The sequence below is a fragment of the Echeneis naucrates genome, chromosome 22 (genome assembly GCF_900963305.1).
Source record: "Echeneis naucrates chromosome 22, fEcheNa1.1, whole genome shotgun sequence".
NCBI lineage: Eukaryota > Metazoa > Chordata > Actinopteri > Carangiformes > Echeneidae > Echeneis > Echeneis naucrates.
Window position 1 is genome coordinate 14,795,068 of NC_042532.1, and position 19,146 is coordinate 14,814,213.

At 38.6% G+C, this 19,146-nt stretch overlaps 2 protein-coding genes across 2 annotated transcripts; one reads left to right on the top strand and one right to left on the bottom strand.

Moving 5' to 3' along the window:
* Positions 1-1,240: 1,240 nt before the first annotated feature.
* LOC115036270 (protein yippee-like 5) lies at positions 1,241-4,680 on the bottom strand. Its single transcript, XM_029494395.1, has 3 exons — positions 4,455-4,680; positions 3,119-3,290; positions 1,241-3,013 (listed from the first exon to the last, which is right to left on the bottom strand). Exons 2-3 carry the CDS (start codon positions 3,257-3,259, stop codon positions 2,789-2,791), a joined length of 366 nt encoding a protein of 121 aa, XP_029350255.1. The 5' UTR covers positions 3,260-3,290; positions 4,455-4,680; the 3' UTR covers positions 1,241-2,788.
* On the top strand, positions 4,426-18,558 carry LOC115036201 (phospholipase B1, membrane-associated-like). The gene is made up of 44 exons (XM_029494334.1): positions 4,426-4,503; positions 4,549-4,801; positions 7,750-7,796; positions 7,900-7,963; positions 8,103-8,166; positions 8,309-8,343; positions 8,980-9,046; positions 9,140-9,188; positions 9,337-9,402; positions 9,490-9,555; positions 9,638-9,693; positions 9,787-9,859; positions 9,964-10,071; positions 10,166-10,219; positions 10,599-10,667; positions 10,873-10,962; positions 11,042-11,108; positions 11,234-11,292; positions 11,504-11,577; positions 11,686-11,729; positions 12,216-12,324; positions 12,436-12,487; positions 12,605-12,685; positions 12,938-13,003; positions 13,117-13,217; positions 13,312-13,393; positions 13,501-13,605; positions 13,709-13,804; positions 13,910-13,981; positions 14,075-14,152; positions 14,232-14,292; positions 14,370-14,428; positions 14,647-14,714; positions 14,800-14,843; positions 14,962-15,061; positions 15,156-15,207; positions 15,363-15,443; positions 16,341-16,406; positions 16,508-16,602; positions 16,906-16,987; positions 17,068-17,172; positions 17,263-17,358; positions 17,485-17,559; positions 17,701-18,558. Exons 1-44 carry the CDS (start codon positions 4,426-4,428, stop codon positions 17,986-17,988), a joined length of 3,597 nt encoding a protein of 1,198 aa, XP_029350194.1. The 3' UTR covers positions 17,989-18,558.
* The last annotated feature ends 588 nt before the right edge of the window (positions 18,559-19,146 follow it).

Here is a 19,146-nt window from a genome sequence, read left to right on the forward strand (position 1 = left end):
GTCACTGATTATTTATAAGCCAAAATGCAGTCAAACCTCCGCATTGTGGATGATTCACCGTAAGAGCTGAATATGCGAAGAGGATTTATAGTCTGTGTATGTCATGATTTTGGTCACAAATGTTTTCAAACTTTCATGCTTTCTCCTGACAACTCGTTGAGCGTTTTTGCCTATTTTGGGGAATGTATTTGACTTTAAATAATTCACTAGAGTTCATTCATTTTCTCTGTTTCAGGGACTAACATGTATTTCCACCATGCAGTGATGCTCTGCAGAGCATGGCCAGCAGACTAATGTTGGAAACTGACAAGGGGCTGTTATTAAGTGTTCTGCTGCCACCTAGAGTTCAAAGGCTTTGGTTTTACTCAGAAAATATTTTATCCTCCACTCATCTTAATAACCTTATTCGAACATGGGAGTCAGCCAAATGTGCACATCTGGTTTGCCTTGAACACCATGCTTAGGTCATATTTATAAATAGCAAGTGTAGTATGACAAAAACAGCTTTATTAAGGCCAGCTCTGTTCTGGTATGCCCCCTATCTCCTTTGGAGACGGTGAATAATGGGTAATAGCGGTGGAGAAACTATCACCTCATACAAGACACAACTTCCTTCAGCTCGCTGTTGCTCTCATATTTCTTTATATAATTGATATTTTAGATATGACAGACATCCAACTCAAAATGTATCAGTTGAAATGTGTTCTTGTTTTGATGTAAAACCACATGCTGAGCTTTAAATCAAATACAGACACAACCGAATAATTTAACCCAGCAAGACCATATCTTTATTTAGAAATCACATCAGAAAAAATCTTGCTATAACCATACAGGAAAGCATTTTTTCAAACCTCCAATCAGAAAAATATACAATAAGATACATGTATCAGTCAATAAAACAATATATAGAGTAGAACAAATGAAAACAATTGGCCTATCAATAAAATGCTAAAAGTGAACAATAAAGGAGAACTATAGTCTGTCACGGCCATTTGACTGTACACTGCACTGCCCAGGGGTATGGATGGTGTCAGTGTCCTAAATATATTTAAATACTTTTTTTTTTTATAGAAATTACAATTTGTACTGTTTTGTGTGACCTTGTAAAGGCCACCGAAAACATAAGCGAGACCTTTCTGGTAATGCCTGCAGGCATTCACCCTCTGAAATGGCACACTGTTACACCAGGGCCAGGATGCTGGACAGTCACAGTCCAAAAATAACCTTAAATGAAATTAAATCTTTTTTAACATTTTGACACTTTGAAATCTTCAATGATATAAAATAGTCTCTGGCCTAGTCAGAGAATCAGACTTGCCTTTGAAAACATATTACTCCATCAGATGTTGTTTGGCTTTTGGTTGCAAGGATCAAGTCATCTTATGACCAAATGTGCTCTAAGACCAGGATTACAGAAAGAGAAATGGTCAGCCAAAACATTCAACTGTTGAATCATTCACATGAATATAGTTTAAAAGTCAGATTTAAGCTTGATAGAAACATATTTTTGGTTTGTTGTCATTTCCAACATTGAGCTGTGCTACAGAGAGGTCTTCTGAATCTCCACTGTCACCCACCTTGTTTCAAATGCTTGTACTGACCCATCCTATCATAATCCTGTCCTTAAGATAGCAGGCAGCCAGATAAAAGTCTCCATCACACCTCACACACATTCCTCCTCATCACATGGCTGGAAGGTACATGCTCCAGATCTATCACATAGGTGACATGTTGCTCTTCACATGGCACACATACACAGGCACACAATCTAAGGTGGCAGATGCTGATTGTTAGAAATCAATATAAAACCACAGGAGTCATTTTACAATTTTCTTTGTTCCAGGAACTCACTTCTATACTATGAACTGCAAGGATGGGACATTAAAGCCACTCTGTGTACATCTGAAAAATGTCGTGTCAATCCAAACAGATGTATATCAAGTGAGCTAAGCCTAATGAAAACCCTTATTATAATCATACACAATAATGAATACTTAAATATGACATCAGTCTGTGCGGTTCTTATGGTACCATTTGGATGAGAGTAACGCTTTGATTCACAACTATGTTCATTACACTACCAGCTGACAAAAGATAACCAATACAGAAATGACAACTTTCATTGTCTTAACTGTGTTCAGGGCTCACCAATGACAAATACACCGAGACAAAGTCCACAACATCAAAGCACAAGCCCCATGGAAGAATTATGTAGAGCGACATTTAGACCAGTTTATTTGACACTGCAGTGTAGACTGGACTGTTGGCTTTGCCCGTCTCTGATTGATAGCCATACTCAGCTCTACTGCCTCCAGTTATCTAAGTAAACAAAACAATTAGCTGATGTATTTTTTATGTGACTTATGTCTATTGTCATGCATGTATTTGAATATCATACGAAAAATATGTGGAGCATGCCTTTGTGTAACGACAATGAAAACTGTGTGACCGTGCATGCATACTTAAACACGTGAAGTTACAACTGCAAACAGTGCCCCCAGTTGTTAGGGGAGTGGAAAGGGAGGGAGGGGCTTGTCACACATAAATCAGGGAGTATTTTGTGGAAATCTATTCAGCGGGAATAGATCAAGCAACTAATCTTCTTATCATCAGACGTTTCGGGTCATGGGCCAGAGACAAGGAGGGGGTGTAGGGAGTGAAGGCAAAACTTCACTGACCACCGAGTCTGCAGGCGGTGGTAAGAAGCAAACAGGCAAATGGAAAAAGGAGAGGGAAAAGACGACACTGGAGTGAGCCTTCCCACGTAAATGAATCCAACTTTAAGGGCTCATGAGTTGTCTGAGGGGACATGCTCTTCAAAGCCCTCACTCTCCCTAACCAGCGCCCTCTCCAAGATCACACGTCCCTCCTTGTACCGCTGGCTGTCCTCCGTAGCAAACTCATAGATCCAACCCAGTTTGCTGTTGCAGTTCTTGCAGCTGACATCTCTCACCATGTGTCTGCCAGTAAGCATCACTCTGTCCTGTACCTCACTGTACTGTAGGTTTACCACCTGCAAGTTTGAGACACAACAGACAGGGAACAAGATCCTGAATTTGCATCTCGGCTGACTTTAGGTACACATGATCATTCACGCTTTCTTGGCTTTGGAATGTACCTTATTGAAGAGGAATGCTCTGCCTGTGGCTCCCGTGAAACGCGTTGAGATAAGCTCAGACCGATTAGTCAGGATGGTGTCACAGTTGGCACAGGAGAAGAGGCGTGTTCCACCAATGTGGTCCAAGAAGATACGCCCCATCGTCAAATCTCCGAGTGTGACTCAAACGTGGCTGATGTGGGAGGAAATGAGAAAGACGACCTATTTATGATGGGAACTGAAAACAAGGCTAAAACACAAACCATTTCAACAACAACATGTTAGTGTTTACCACCAGCCATAGAAGTTGCTTTTGTATAAATTTACTGTGCAATAATGTGCATGACTGTTTGGTGACAGTTTTTCACAGTTTTACAAGACTATCATGTCACTCCAGGCCATGTTCTATCAACACATGTCAATTCAAAGACAACCAAGCTTGGTTTGAGGAAGTTAATCTGGTTTCTGTTCAGATTTGCTTTATTTTGGCTGCGCTTTAATTCGTTTTATGAGCGGATTAGCAGATGTTTATACATTATTATATACTATATATATTACCAGTCAAAGGTTTGGACACACTTTCCTGTTCAATTATATGGGAAAGTGTGTCCAAACTTTTGACTGGTAGTGTCTCTTATCTATAGTGATACATTAACATTAATATATGGAAAAACTTTCATTTGTCAAATTATTTTAATGCCAAAAACATATTCTCATCAAGTCATTTTAAGCAACCTTGTTTCCCACCAATAGATTTTCCAAAAACGGGTCACAATCATCAACGCTGCCATATAAAACTACACATCCTCTGGTTCTGGGTTTATCTGCAAAATCCCTTTGATTTAATATATATATATATATACACACATATATATATATATATGGAGAATTAAATATATTTTAGTAAAAATCTTCTGTCATCACCAAGCAAACATATTTAAAGTCAGTCCTTGTGCAGGTCGGTCGTCTTTCCCTGTAAATACTACACGTTTTCATGGTTGATGGAGAGTTTCGTTGTTATTTTTCTGTATTCATTAATTTTACTTTTCCAATAAACAAAGCACGGTTTCCTGCCGCCGCCGCCGAGGAGCTGAGCTCAGCTGCTGCTTTTTGTGGACACCATCTTTGACCGGTGCTCAGAATAAACAGCCCTCATCACGAAGGCTGACGGGTCGTTTGACCGAGTGTTAGAAACGAACAAACAAACAAACAAACTGGGTAATTTAGGTGAACTGGGTGGTACTGTTGTTGTTGTTGTTGTTTGTTTTTTTGTTTTTTTTTTTCGTTTCTCTGTTAAACAAAACAACAGAAGCTAACATCAGTTAGCAATGCAGCTAACAGCAGAACAACAACAAACCGTTTCCTCCCGCTCCGCTCCTTCGACGCCTCCCCGCCGCTTCAGCTCGGTCCAGACGGCACAAAATGTCGCCGGTATCTGAGGTATATTTTAGACGGACATCTGCCTGTTTGTGTCGTTGTTGTCGTTGTTGTTGTTGTTGTCGTCGTCGTCGTCGTGTCGGTCGTGGTTTTGTTGTTCTTTTTCAGCTGTTCCTGTCTGCGCTGCCAGCCAAGTGTCAACATCCGGTGATGGCGGCGCCGGCCGCCGGGAGGCCGCCAGGTGTCGGCAGAGGACGGAGGACGGACACACAACCCGGACATGTCTAATCAAGTCCACAACGCCAACACAACGCAACTCTCCCAGAGGTGACCAGAGGTTCACAATGGTTTCAAATAACAAGTCCCCGAATTAAATTTATTTAGAGAAATTCAGGTTCCCATACGAATATATGTTCTGCTTGAAACATCCTGGTCACAGCAGCCATTTAAAACAAAAGACCCACAAATACTTTATTTATCCCCAGGGGAAACAGAAACATATGTGCATGCACAAGAGAGACGATATAGATAAAATGTTAACATGAAATAAACTGAATGGCCTATGGGTCAGTAAGGATTAAGAGTGCATGTCAAAATGCATATAAAGTAAGTTTGTAAGGCGCACCGACCCAGAATATTGCACAGATATCCTGAGTCTTCAGTTCAGTCTGGGTCAGAAAAATAAACTCTGTCTTCCGGAGGTTCAGTCTTTTAGTGCTATCTGTTCTTAACTTGCAACAAAGCAAAGATGCAAGACATCCCTTTCTCAGATAGGACATTTGTCCATTTGGTCAAAGGATGTATGTTAGCCCACTTTCACGCTTCCATGGCTTATTGGGACAATTGGATGCAACACAGTCATTAGCCTTGTTGTTATGGTTGTCCCCAAAAGGAAAGACCTGCAATATTTGACAATAAAGATAATGGTAAAATCTTTTGAAAAAGATAAAAAGACATTTGCTGACTTACCTATCAAACTGGCACTGAAATGATGACAAAAAAGAATACAATTAACGTGCCTAGCTATAGCAACCACGTGATAGGGACTCACAGACAAATAAAAGTAAAATCCAACGTACTCTGATGTCTTCTTGATAAGGTAAGAACATTTGGACATAGGAAGCGTTGTATCAAAATGTTATAAACCTTTAAAAAACACATAAATGAAATCTGATAGTCCACCACATCAAGATAAGTTGCTTTACTCTCACGTCATTCCAAGTGTCATGTGATCGGCAAAGCCAATCTAAGGACAAACTCATAAAGTATTTAACTCATATCTCATCACAAACTGATCCTCTACAGTTTTACTAAATTGATAGTTGTTAAGATGTTGTTATATAACCCTGATGAAATCTATGAAATATTTGATAATGACATTCAGCATCAAAAGTTAAGAACTGTCCTCTGAGTGTGCAGTAGCACAGCTTTAATTAGAGAGCAACAAATTAAGCAATTAAAATGGAATGGTATAGTTATACAGACGGTAAATAATGTTATTATTACTGCCCTGAATTAACAAAATATTTATGATTGCTTGAAATTTTACACACAAGTGTTTTTTATTATGAACAAGAAATTTACTAATATCCCTGGAAAATCACTCTGGCTGCTTATCGATGTGGCCACAAACTGTCCTATTCTTTAAAATCATTGTGCTGCAGCAACAGAAAGTGCTTCTGGATTTAGTCAGATCTCTGAATTTCTCTTCCTTCAGGATGAATACTTGATATTTCTGTGGCCAAAACAAAAATGTATATTCGACATTGTTGCATTTGAATTTGTCTGAATGCATATGAAATATGGTGTCTTTTTCTCTTTTACCATTTAAATGTTCAAAGTTTAGATCTATGCTTGATTTATAATGTATCATGATCCTGGGCATAGATGTGACCTTACATTTCACTGACCTTCCATAACGTGTTCACTCAGTCTGTTGCAGAAGATGAGGATATTCTGTAGATTTGCAGGATAAACTGCTGGTGACAGAATAAGGACGCCTGACAAGTCATTAGATTGATTGTTATACAGATAAACTGATAAAAGGTAGATATGACTGAGGATAAAAGAGAGTGTTTGGGAGGACAGAAGCAGGAATGATAATTTTCTTTTTTGCATAGAGAATTATTTTTCTCCAACTTTCCTATTTTTTTTTTACCTTTTTAAAACTTTGACTTCTTGAGAACTCTTTTCTCTCTCCACACCCTTTTACGGGTGCAGTCTACTTCTCACAATCAGTGAGAGTTTACATTTTCCCTGAGGCAGAGGGAAAAAGAGAAGAGGGCATTTTACAAGGCATTCAATATCTCACCACATCATGACAAATATGTCTGCACTCCTGATTCTGACAGCCCTCATTGGATTCAGCGCTCTATTCACAGGTGAAGTACAGGTGATAATATTTGCCTAATTAGTTTGACAGTTTGGGCTGAAGCCCGTCTGCAGCTCTCAGAGTCATGTTTGCACTGTTGACTGCTTCGTTTTGCACCTATTTTAGCTTTTGTAAAGCCTCAGTTTTTTATGCTTTTTAATGCTGAGAATGTTTTTTTTTTTTTTGTCTATTTTGTCCTAGCATTGTCTTCTTAGGTTTTGTATTTTACTGTTTTAAAAGGGAGTGTGAAATGGTGACCACATGAATTTCCCACTTGTGGGATAGTAAAGTTTACCTAGATCTTTACCTCAAATAAAAATGTCTCTGTGGTGCCTGTTTGGGAGAGTTTGGGAATTATATGTGAGGGCAACACTTTGAGACCATCAGCATTTATAATAGCCTTTATAAGTTGTACACTAATGTTTCATAAATAGTTCATTATATTAAAGTGTTATTAACCATCTATGAAATGCCTTTAGAATGGTTAAAAAAGGAGTTAATATGAGTTGTTACCAATTTTATATGTATGGGTTTTTTTTTTTTCTTTTTTTTTTGCTGATGATGGATGAAGCATAAATAAAATTTACAACTGTTGGTTACATATTTAGTTAGTTCCATATAATGATCTATTGTGTTCAAAGTACTTTGGGCGGCCAATACAAAAAGAGTAAACTACACAGATATTTTTATTGCGCCGCAGTTTATTGCATAGATTTCTGCATCAACCAACAAGTGATAGTGAAATCAGTGAAGTCTGAATCAGTTTGATATCATAAAAAAAACGAACCACTGTACTAAATTTGTTTTGGTACAGTGCCATAATTGTTTTAATAGAGAAAAAAAGTTAAATTGGTTAAATTTGAAGTCTTAATTGTTGTTTTATTGTTTCTTATATCACATTTAGGCACTGTCAACACTGAGACACTAAGAGACAAGGAACGGTCTGAGGAGGTACTGTCCTATCAATTATTACGCTTTAATGCTAACTGAAATTATAGTATCAGTCATTTGCTTTGTGACTATGAAAGTCTGAGAGATTGTATTTCTGTTACAGACCGAAAGCTACATGGGAATACTTTGTCCAACAGTTCCTGGTCCATCATCTCTGTCCTCCTCAGGTGAATATTTCACGCTGATTTGTTTAGTTCAACATCAGGCCTTATATTTGCCTAAATTCAATACAAATTATGTGAAATACACAGTCCATCATTGTATTATATTGCTGACCCATGACTTCCCTTGTTTTTGCTCCATTAGTTGATGCTCTCAGACCAGGTGATATCTCAGCTGTTTACACTCTGGGAATCCCACCCTCACACAGGTATGAGCTGGGAATGAAATGCACAAATATAATTCTGTCATTCAAATCACTGGAAGCCACATATGCAGTAGTATTTCCAGAGCTAATTTAGAAATGTGTTACCAGCCAACTAAGACCTTCTACTGTATGCCTTTGTCATTAGGGATGAAGCATCCAGAGTGGCCAGCAGACTAACTGGTAATTATAAATACTATATAACTATAAATCCCTCAGTGCACTTTCTCATCACAGATTATTTTTACAATGTGAAAAACAAAATCATCTAGAATATCAAGATAATTTAGTGAAGTCTTACTTTTGCATTTGCTACTAGCAGTCACACAGTAGTTGAGGGATTTTACATCTTTTTAAATATATTGTTGACTTGATAGTCAATGTACTATCATTTTGAATACACATTTATCATCATCTGAAAAAGTAAAAAAAAAAAAAAAAAGCAGTTTTGCTGCGTTCAGAATTGACCAATAAAATTTCCATGCTATTCTGGTCATTGAAAGTGTTTTAGTTAAGCACAATAATCTGGCTCTGTCACTTATTAACTATAAGTAAATTGAGAACATGTTACAGGCAATGTACAGAGCACACTTTGGTGGAGATAACGATAATCCTATAGTTTAGTCAGGTTTATCTCTCAGGATGTAACAGTGGGTCATAAAACACAGGTTACAGACTCTCATTTTAAAAGAAGCACTTTTTTTCACAGCAACAATTACCTCATGATGTACACGAGTCACTGTTTGATCTTGCTGTGAGGTATTTAATGTACTGTAGGATTACTAAAGTCTTTATTTTAACTTTGTGTGTCTGTAATAGAGCTGTTTTCCATGTTTAATCCTGACATAATCACTCGCCATGTGCATCAGATCTCAGTGAAGCCCAGGTAACACATATATACATGACACACACACACACGCATGCACGCACATGCACTTATGGCTTTTACTAAGTTAGCTGAAATGAGTGTGTGTTCTAGGAGTCTCCCGGAGGAAGCTGAAGCTCTCTCTCTGTCCCTGGCACATCAGGTGTGCATTAATATTCTCAGAACAATGCTATGTTCAGTTTTGTAACAGACAATTCAACTTTCGAACATCTATTTCCTCAATATGATATGAATGAGGCACTTACCCATATCTCACATCTTTCATACATGTCCATTATCTGCTCTTGTAGGTCTCAAACTGGAAGTTTGTGCTGCTGTTTGTTCCAGCAGATTCCATGTGTGCCTGCTCACCACATGTAAGATTCACAGGAAATCATGTCATTGCAGATGTTGTTTTTTTGTGAAGGGTGAGATAAGTTGGTAACTGTTTCTTTGTGCTTCAGGTTGCTGCAGATGTGGAAGCTGTTGTGCAGGATGTAGAAGCAGCCCTGCAGATATTGCAGAACAGGGTATGGTACTTTTTTTGTTTAGTATTTTTGCCATCAACAAATAAAATGGGAAAAAAATAATATGCTGGATGAATATTTTTAGCTGCATCACACTTTGGTCCATGTCGCAGTGTGGAGCACATATCAGCAGCAGGAAAAGTGAGTGTTTTCATTTATACATATAAGATCATATTTATGTGCCTCATTGTATATGGTACATAATTATGATGCGGTTATCCTTAAAATTTTTAGCAGCTGTGAGTGCATGAGAGATGAAGGCAAGAGTCGACGCTTACATAAAGCAACACTCCTTAAAACACTGCAGGTAAATGCAAAGGAATGAATTGTGTGCCTCTGAGTCATATTCTTCTAAACCATATTCTGATCCTTCAGGCTTACATTATATGTACATGTTTATCTTTTCTGCAGGACTCTCTAAGTCATGTCTTGGATAGTCCAACATGGCACAGCAAAGGTGCAGATTTCACCGTCATGCTACAGCCTGTCCCAGCTCTCCTTTACCCTAACTCAGATTATGTAAGTAAACTGTTGCATACACAGCTTTCCCTCCAGTGGTGAAGGACTCTTAAATGGCTGATGAGTAACTAACATGTCATGTGTTTCTTCGCAGGATAACACAGCACATCAATTAAATCAGGTTGCTATTCAGCTATGGACAAACATGGTAATTTTTTACAAATCCACGTGATGAGATGAGAATGAAATGCAGTTTATGTTTGTCTCAGTCAGTATGACAAAGCAGCATGGTGAAAAGCCACACCAATGATCTGTATTCTGTTTTGACAATGACTTTGAACTTGAGTCTGAGTTGTAAAATGAGACATCTGGGAACAGCCATCATGATTTCTCAAATCAAAAATGAAGATGGACCAATGATTACAGTGACCGTTTGACGGGAGATTAGATAAAAGATGTAAAGATTAACTTGATGGTTTTATCTAGTTGATGGCTTTCTCCATTGTTTATATGAACCCAAGGGTTCTGCAATCAGAACTGTCAGACAAATTATTTTCCCTAACCAAGTATCACTTTTCCTCCATCAGCTTCAGCCAGTTACAGGTCAGACAGAGGTCACGGACAGCAGTGTCATCAATATTCCTTGCCCTACCCAGGTGAGGCCTGCTGTCACATAACACTGTCTATTAAAACTCACAATAGTACACTGAATTGTGCTCTACCATTGATAGAAACATGTCAGAAGACTAGATGGCCTGATGCACAGCTCTCCAAATAACAAAACAGGCTTACAACATAATATTTAAATACAATAATGATACGGTTGCTAATACTGTGACTTGTTTTCCCCTTTAATCTCAGGAGCGACCTTTTCTACGGACACAAATAAATTCACCCACTGATGGAGAAAAGACATTTTACAGCAAAGCCTCACTCACAGATCGTGTAAGTGTTTCAGCTCAGCTTCAGAGCTGCAGTAAAGCAACAGCAAACACCATAAAACATACTAAGGGATATCGTCTGTTGACAGGAAATGGATTTGGGTACTGAGATACCTTGTAAAGACCGCAGTCCATCTCCCACTACACCAAATTCAGGTAAAACTTTATTAATTAAATAAAACTCTTATTTAGTGTTTGCAAACTTGAGTGGCACTGTAGTGCTGGTAAGATGGATTGATGGATCCAGTCCAGTAATTTATTTTATTCCATTTCCTGTGTAGTCCATGAACTCAGACCTGGAGACATCAAAGTGGTGGCAGCAGTAGGTGACTCTCTGACAGTGAGTGTTTTCATTCTCTTATATCACAAAAATGTATACCTGCACCCCATTCAAAAAGTCAACCTTATCTCCATGAATATTCAAAGTTGTCAGTATATGGTATATAAAGAACATGACAATGGATTTAAAGCAGCCAGAGCATACACCTCTGATTCAATCAGTATTTCCTCTGGTTAACATGGTGTGTCACATTATTGATTTTTATCTGCAGGCAGCCAATGGTGTAGGTGCAAAGGTAAACAATCTCCTGTTAGTGCTAAATGAATACAGAGGACTGTCGTGGAGGTAAGAGACCTTAGTCAGATTTTGATGGTGAGGAAAATCACTTAAAGAGTTAATTTGGTGTCTGTCAAAGCTGCAGTTAATGCTAAAAGGCTCTCTCTTAATTTTCAGCATTGGTGGCGATGAAAACATTACCACAGTAACCACTCTGCCAAGTATGTTTGACTTTTATTTGAATACATTTATCAAATCAAATTACAAGTCCTAAAAATCTTACTTGACATTTATTTCACAAGAGATCTGTTTTAATTTTTCCATCATTAAAAAACTTCTCATTCTGTGATGGCTGTTCACTTTAGCCTACTTGGTCACTGAAGACCCGTAGTGTATGAATTTGTTCCAACAGAAAGGCAAAGAAAAAGAATCACCCTCTTAGATTACTTGTTACTCTTGAGCCATACAAAATATTAGTTCAAAATGACCGACACGTCACTAATGGCCTCTAGAGGCTAGACCAGACCCTTCCAGAGACCGACCCCCCCCCCCAACAGAACCAATATCTACTGATCAACTGATAGTTTGTGAGAAATAAAAAGGGCCTGATCAACATGATGTAATAAAGTACAGAAGGAAACAATTTTGTTCATCAATCCAGTCGCTGTTTTAACCTTGTTGATCTGCCTTGTGATTGTGGTTTGCAGACATCCTGAAAGAGTTTAACCCCTCCCTGACTGGCTTCTCACAAGGAATAAGTAAAGAGGATGATCCAAAAGCCTTTCTCAACCAGGCTGTGCCAGGAGCACAGAGCAGGTTAGTCATCTTATCTATCTAGTTTTGAGTCCAAACAAATGAAACCCATTTTGTGACCAGAGCACAGAATATTTTACTTCTACTATCAGAACTCTCTGTTTCTATTCTTAGTGATATGGTGCAACAGGTGCACATCCTAATAGACAAAATGAAAAGTGACTCGGTAAGGCAATAAAACTACAGCAGAACCACACACAAGTGTGTTCTTCTGTAACGTTTATCTCAGTTTTATTGTTTGTTCATATACCAACTGAACATTTACCTCTTATCCTCTTTACAGCGCATTGATTTCCAGAACGACTGGAAAATCATCACCATGTTTATTGGAGGCAATGACATTTGTGACTTCTGCTCAGACAGCGTGAGAATTTTTTTGAACTGGCAGAGGTTTTTTTTTTCTTGCATAGTCTTTAAAGCTATTTATTTTAATCAATTAACCAAGTATAATTTTATCTTTTTTTTTATATATTTCTATCTCTATTAATTTGGTGTTTTGTCAATACAGTATCATTGAATGGCGTTGAACAGCCATTTCATATCCCAAAGTCAAATGATAGTTGCATCTCTTGCTTTCTTGCTTTGATATCTTAGTAAGAAACATTTATTTCCGCAGGTTTTCTTCTCTCCCAGGAATGTGGTCATGCGTATTCGCCAAGCTCTGGACATACTGCACAGTGAGGTATGTTTTTGACTTGCACTAATCTCACACAGACATGCAACTTCCTTGCACATTGGCAATTTCAAAATTACAATTTAAAATCCAGACAGCTCATAAATATCTAATGTTCATAGGTCCCACGTGCTATTGTCAATCTGGTAGAGCTGTTGAACATTGTATCACTGCGTGATTTACACAAAGATAGCTCTCTGGGCTGTCCTTCCTGGCTTATACGGTTAGTCACTTCTGGTTGTTTCTAACAAAAACAGTTTGATTTTTATTGAAACTGATCATGCCATCACTTAACTGTTTAATTTTTTTCATTTTAGTTTAATTTGCCCCTGCATACTGAAGCCTAAAGACGGATCCTCTGAACTCCAGAAAGTCATTGACTTCAACAGAGCTTATCAGGTAAAGGAAAAAAGGCTAAATCCAATCTGTGAGCACAGTTCTCCTATCATGACACTGTCTGTTCAAACCAAATATCACTGAAAAGTCACACCTGCCTTTCCTTCCAGCATGCGATGAGAGAACTAGTTGACTCTGGGAAATATGACACACACAACAACTTCACAGTGGTACTACAGCCTTTTTTCAGAGAGGTTTTTCTTCCTGTCTTAGAGGTAAGCGCTGACACACTTCAAATATTGAATAGTCCCAATTGTTTTTTTTTTAATTTTAGTATCTGCTAAAAAGATCAAGCCTCCTGTTCTTTCTTTTTATTAGAATGGTCGACCCGATCTCTCTTTCTTCACACCTGACTGTTTTCATCTCAGCCAGAAGGCTCACACTATCATGGCTCGTGCTCTTTGGAACAACATGGTAGGATTTGCTCTATTAGAACACATTTGTTACATTTTTGTCAAAAAAATGGTTTGTATTTCTCTCATAATTTAACCAAAAGCATTGATTTTTACAATCTCATAGTTGGAGCCACTGGGCAACAAGACTTTTACACAAGACTTCACAGCAGGCATCGACTTGAAGTGTCCCACTGAGGTAACTTTACAGCTATTAATGTTCACAGAATTGACAAAAATTAAATATTGTATGGTGTCTTTATCATTTTGTGTATTCTTCTTGTTTGTTTAGACCAACCCGTTCTTTAGGACTGCTGTCAACAGCAACTACACCTTTCCAGGCCCTGCACCCACCCCTGCTCCTGTTACTGTAGGTCATCATGCTCACAAATGATTTAAAGCAATGAATTAAAACTGTAAACAGCTAAAATATTTCTGTCACTCTTTAGAACTGGGGAAGCGACTTCTCCTGCAGTAACACAGCTCCGTCCAACTCTGTGCCCACTTCAGGTAAGCATGCAAAGGTGCTACAGAACGTGAAATGCAGAAGTTCAGTGTAAAATATGCTCACGTTGATCTTTCCTCAGCTCACAGGATACGACCAGCAGACATCAAGGTGGTGGCTGCTTTGGGAGACTCTATAACGGTAAGTGAACATCAGAATGAGACCAAATTCCCCAAAGGTTGTAGCAAGACTTCCTCTAAAAATGATGAAATCTTCCGCTGATTTATCTGGATGTGTCAGCAGCCTGATCATGCACCACCAGCATGTCCAGGCACATGTGTAGCTCGCAAGTGATACCAATATGTGCTTGTGCCACCTTTTTTCACTTTTCTTTTTGACCAGATTTTTTCTCTGTGCAGGCTGGGTTTGGTGCTAAGGCAAAAAATCTTATTCAGCTATTAACTGAGTACAGAGGGGTCTCATGGAGGTAAGAGATGATATGATATGTTGACAAGTGCATTTACGTTGCATTGCTGCCATTTCATTCATTATTTGATTTTTCATCAAACAAGCATTGGAGGCGACGAAACTCTTGAGACTGTCACAACGCTGCCTAGTAAGCTTCCTGTCTCTTTTATTCTTGAAGCCCAATGCACATTGACAACACTAGATGTCAGAGTTGGACTGCGGTAAAATTTCCTCACTTATGCAGTAATATCCTTCCTTTACATCAGATATTCTTAAGAAGTTCAACCCCAAAATCAAAGGAGTGTCAAAGGGAAGCGGGAAAACACAGACTGGTTTCAACATGGCCGTATCAGGGGAAAAGATATCGTGAGTTGTAATGTGTCTTTGATCTGTTATCAGGGTCAAATGGCTCACTTTCAAATATGTTGTGCCCTCATGAATATCTCAAATTTTTATACAGAGGAATTCCAAAGCAAGTCCGACTTCTGATTGATACCATAAAAAACGACTCTGTGAGTTCATTACAAATGATCACATATTTACATTTACCATATTTCTTGATCATTATGTTGAAATAATATGCATGATAAACCTGAAGGTGTCATTTTTGTTCAAACTTATTGTCTCCGTCTCCCTTATTCTTTCTACATCCATTTCATGGAAATAGTCAGTGGATTTCCAGAATGACTGGAAGCTGGTGACTCTCTTCATTGGAGGCAATGACCTCTGTCAGTACTGCAACGACCGGGTGAGCTACTTTAAAAGGCCGTCACATTGCATACAGGATGATTCAGTGGATGAAGGACATTTCTAAAGCACTCCCTTTAAGTAAATCTACTACCACAGCAGAGTGGTTAAACATTCTGCAGTGGTTGTGCAATACTCCGTGCTGTGTAGAGCTGTCTCATGATATCACTCTCCAAAGGGGACTAAGCACTGGAGCAGAATAATCAAGCTTTGTGAGCAGCCCTCCTCTAATTGTTTTATTGTGTCAGAGTGAGATGAGAGCAGACATGGCTTCGTTACAATGAGCACATTCACTGTCACTTTACCCCCTCCAACACAAAATGTCCCCACCCCACACCCCTTTCATCTAAGCCTCTATCTGTATTAAACAAGCACACAGGGTACAGTGATCAGCCTTGTTCTCTAAGAGGCATAAACAACACAGAAGTCAACCCAGACTCTCTTCATCCTGTCTCTGTCCTACTCCCTCCTTCTTTCTCTCTCTTTCTTTCTTCTCCTTTTGCCTCCAACTTTCCCCATGCCTCCCTCCCTCCCTCCCACCTTTTTTGCTTTCTCTCCATTACTCCCCCTGCACTCCACTCTTTTAATGTTTTGTGCTTTGAAGCAGAATATCAAAGCCCAGCATCAATTTAAGATGAGCCCTGAGACTGCGATAGTGACAGCTTAGGGTTAGTTGCTGCGTGCACGCTCATACATGTTGTATGATGTCGGGTTCTTTGGATAAAATGTACTTTTTAGATAAAAACCTGGCAACTTGATGCCAAATGTGCCTTAATTATTCTACTTTTTACTAGCCATAACAGAAACAAGTTGTTGATGTGATGAAAAGGCTTATGTTTACATGTGTTTGCTGTGAATTAATCAATAGCCTTGTACATTGTGTGTCCAAAAATTGCAGGCTTCTTTGTCACCTCAAAATTACAGCCATCATTTGATGACGAGCCTGGACATGTTGTACAAAGAGGTAAAGAGCTGCTATCTACTAAAGATGGAAACTTGATCATGCAATAAATAATACATCTTACAATATTTTAAGATTCCCTACAACTCTTTCTTTGGCCATAGGTTCCCAGGATAATAGTTAATGTCTTGGAGATCCTGGAGATTGAAGGTCTTCGCAGGATCAAAAGCGATAGACTTGGGTGCAATTTTATACAAAAGTACGCTCATCAATTCACTCACACCAAAAAAATTGCATGTGCCCCAAAACCACTGAGTCCAGGCAGGATTGCCCTCCTCAGTCATCAACAGTTTTTTTTTTTTTTTTTTTATATTGATCTTATTCTTCATCAATCCAGCAAAGAAATATGTCATAATTTAGTTTTTAATAAAGGTCTAGCTCATCCAAAAATTGTGGTCCAGTCCAGCAGGGTTAGTGTTTGTATTGTTCATGCGTGATTCAACATTTATAAATGTGTTTTATTTTCCAAATCCTGATGCTCATATTCACCTTTGATCCTCAGGTATGTCTGTCCATGCTTCTTGTTGCCAGGAGAGGATTCCCCAGAGCTGGCTGAATTAAAACGGATCAATCGAGAACTCCAGGTTAATTAACTGTAACAAGGAAGTTGAAATGTGTTGATCAGACAGGATCAAGACATTAACATTTGTGGTCTTTCTTGCAGATTGAAACACAAAAAGTGGTGTACGGAGGCCGCTATGATGGCAGAGAGGACTTTGCTGTGGTTGTGCAGCCGTTTTTTCAGAACTCTGTCGTTCCATTGAATGCTGTAAGTTGCTGTAGATAAATATGCTTCAGCCCAATAACAAGCCCTGTCCCCACAGTGTACAGACTGATTCTGTATTATTTTTTTCTCCAGGATGGCAAACCTGATGATACCTATTTCTCTGAAGACTGTTTCCACTTCAGTGAACGGGGACATGCTGACATGGCTACAGCTCTGTGGAATAATATGGTGAGTCCCGAAAGACAGGAAAGTAAAAAGCTAAACGAACTGAACATGGGAAATCTGTCTAAATCACCATATCTCACTGCATTTTGGTCATGAAATGGGGAAAAAGAATTTCTGCTTTATCTCTAGTTGGAGCCAGTGGGTGAAAAACAGACATACAACAATTTCACAAATATCAGAAATAACATCAAATGTCCCACAGAGGTAAGGAAGCTGCTACAAAATGTTCTCCTCACAAATTACTAATGACCCAGTCGTGTCCAGTCTGTTTACTTGGGTCATGATGAAGAAGTCCAAGCATGTGGATATGACTAAATTTATAGCCTTCATAATGGTATTTTCCAGGAGCATCCATACATCTTCACAAGGTTTAACAGCTTGCCTAGTTTGGCCACCACTGCAGCACCCGAAACCGACAGCACACCCTCTCCTCCCATCATGACCAACACAGCACACACCACAGCTGAGCCTCTCACTTCTGATCACTTGGACAATATACCAATATGGCTCGCTGCTGTGCTGGCTGCTACTGGCTTTGTGATTGGCTGTGGTGCCAGCTGGCTCCTCTTCTTCTGCTTAATCAACAGGAAAAAGACGATGACAACTGCAAAGGAGATGAGCACAGTGCTTTAAAATGCTACTCTCTGTTGGTAGCGGTTATTATAATAAAATGCATGGAGGTGAAGCATATGGTCGCGACATGACAGAGGGACAGACTTTTGACTTGTACAGTGTCATAACATTTATCATAAATTTTAGTTAAAATGTGTATTTTTGTGCAGAACTATTCAAGGGAAACATTGCAAAATATAATATAAAGTGAATGCAGAAAGTACATTGTTTGACTGAATGTCAATATGACTGGATGCATGGGTGGAAAACAAACCCTTGTATTAAGGAAAGCTGTAAACAATTTAATTTAATGACTCTCCATCATGGATGCTTGGTTCAAACTATACGGAAGTAAAAGGGTTGAATAAAATATATCGAAAGTTGTGTTGTACTTGAGAGGGATGGTTCCCCTTCATTTTTTTATATCAAATTTGCATTAAACTTGAAGGCGTATGTAAATGTTGTTGCTGGTATAACAACTTAATGAAACTGAACAATCCACAATAATTATAAATAATGTACAGGAGGTTGGCTGCTGCTGTATATTCACTTTTGTTCATGTAAAAATGTATGTGAAATAAGTGCTGTCACACCCAGTAATCGAGTACTTGAATGAATTTTACTTATTTATGCTTTCTGGGTATAACAACACTCTGTTCTTATTCGGTCTTATTTAAATTTAAAAAGCAACGTTATGAGACAGTCTATCAGATATTTAAATAACCTTACTGCCCCTGATTCTAACTGTTTCTTTTGACTATTTGGAAAAGATAAATTACACAATAAACGTGCAGTGTTGACGATGCAGTCACCATCACAGCTTAATGCATATGCTTTAGCTGCATATGAAAAGCAGGATGTCAACATATAGATGACACAAAGCAGCCATAAACAAGCTCTGCTTTGAGAGCAGTACACATCAACCTGCATTTCTTCGCTTTATCACTGACTGATCCCTGATAAAATGCCAATAAAGTGGTTTTATGACCTCTTTACAAGAGGAAAATACATTTTTGCTTGAGTACTTCCATATTCTGCTATGTTTACTTCGCACTTTCTAAAGCACACAAATTAAAACTAAAATAAATAAATTGATGGAAAATTTGGCATTTGGATAACCGGAAGTGCCTGTGTATCGATGGGGGCGCTAAAGTTTTCTCAACAACATATACTTACACA

What these genes read in the sequence shown, in the direction of transcription:
- LOC115036270 (XM_029494395.1), bottom strand. Translation starts at nt 3,259, where the DNA reads ATGGGGCGTATCTTCTTGGACCACATTGGTGGAACACGCCTCTTCTCC. An exon ending in GAGCATTCCTCTTCAATAAG is followed by an intron (nt 3,014 to 3,118) that starts GTACATTCCAAA and finishes TCAAACTTGCAG; the next exon opens with GTGGTAAACCTACAGTACAG.
- LOC115036201 (XM_029494334.1), top strand. Translation starts at nt 4,426, where the DNA reads ATGCAGCTAACAGCAGAACAACAACAAACCGTTTCCTCCCGCTCCGCT. An exon ending in ACAACGCAACTCTCCCAGAG is followed by an intron (nt 4,802 to 7,749) that starts GTGACCAGAGGT and finishes TATCACATTTAG; the next exon opens with GCACTGTCAACACTGAGACA. An exon ending in TGCAGATATTGCAGAACAGG is followed by an intron (nt 9,556 to 9,637) that starts GTATGGTACTTT and finishes GAATATTTTTAG; the next exon opens with CTGCATCACACTTTGGTCCA.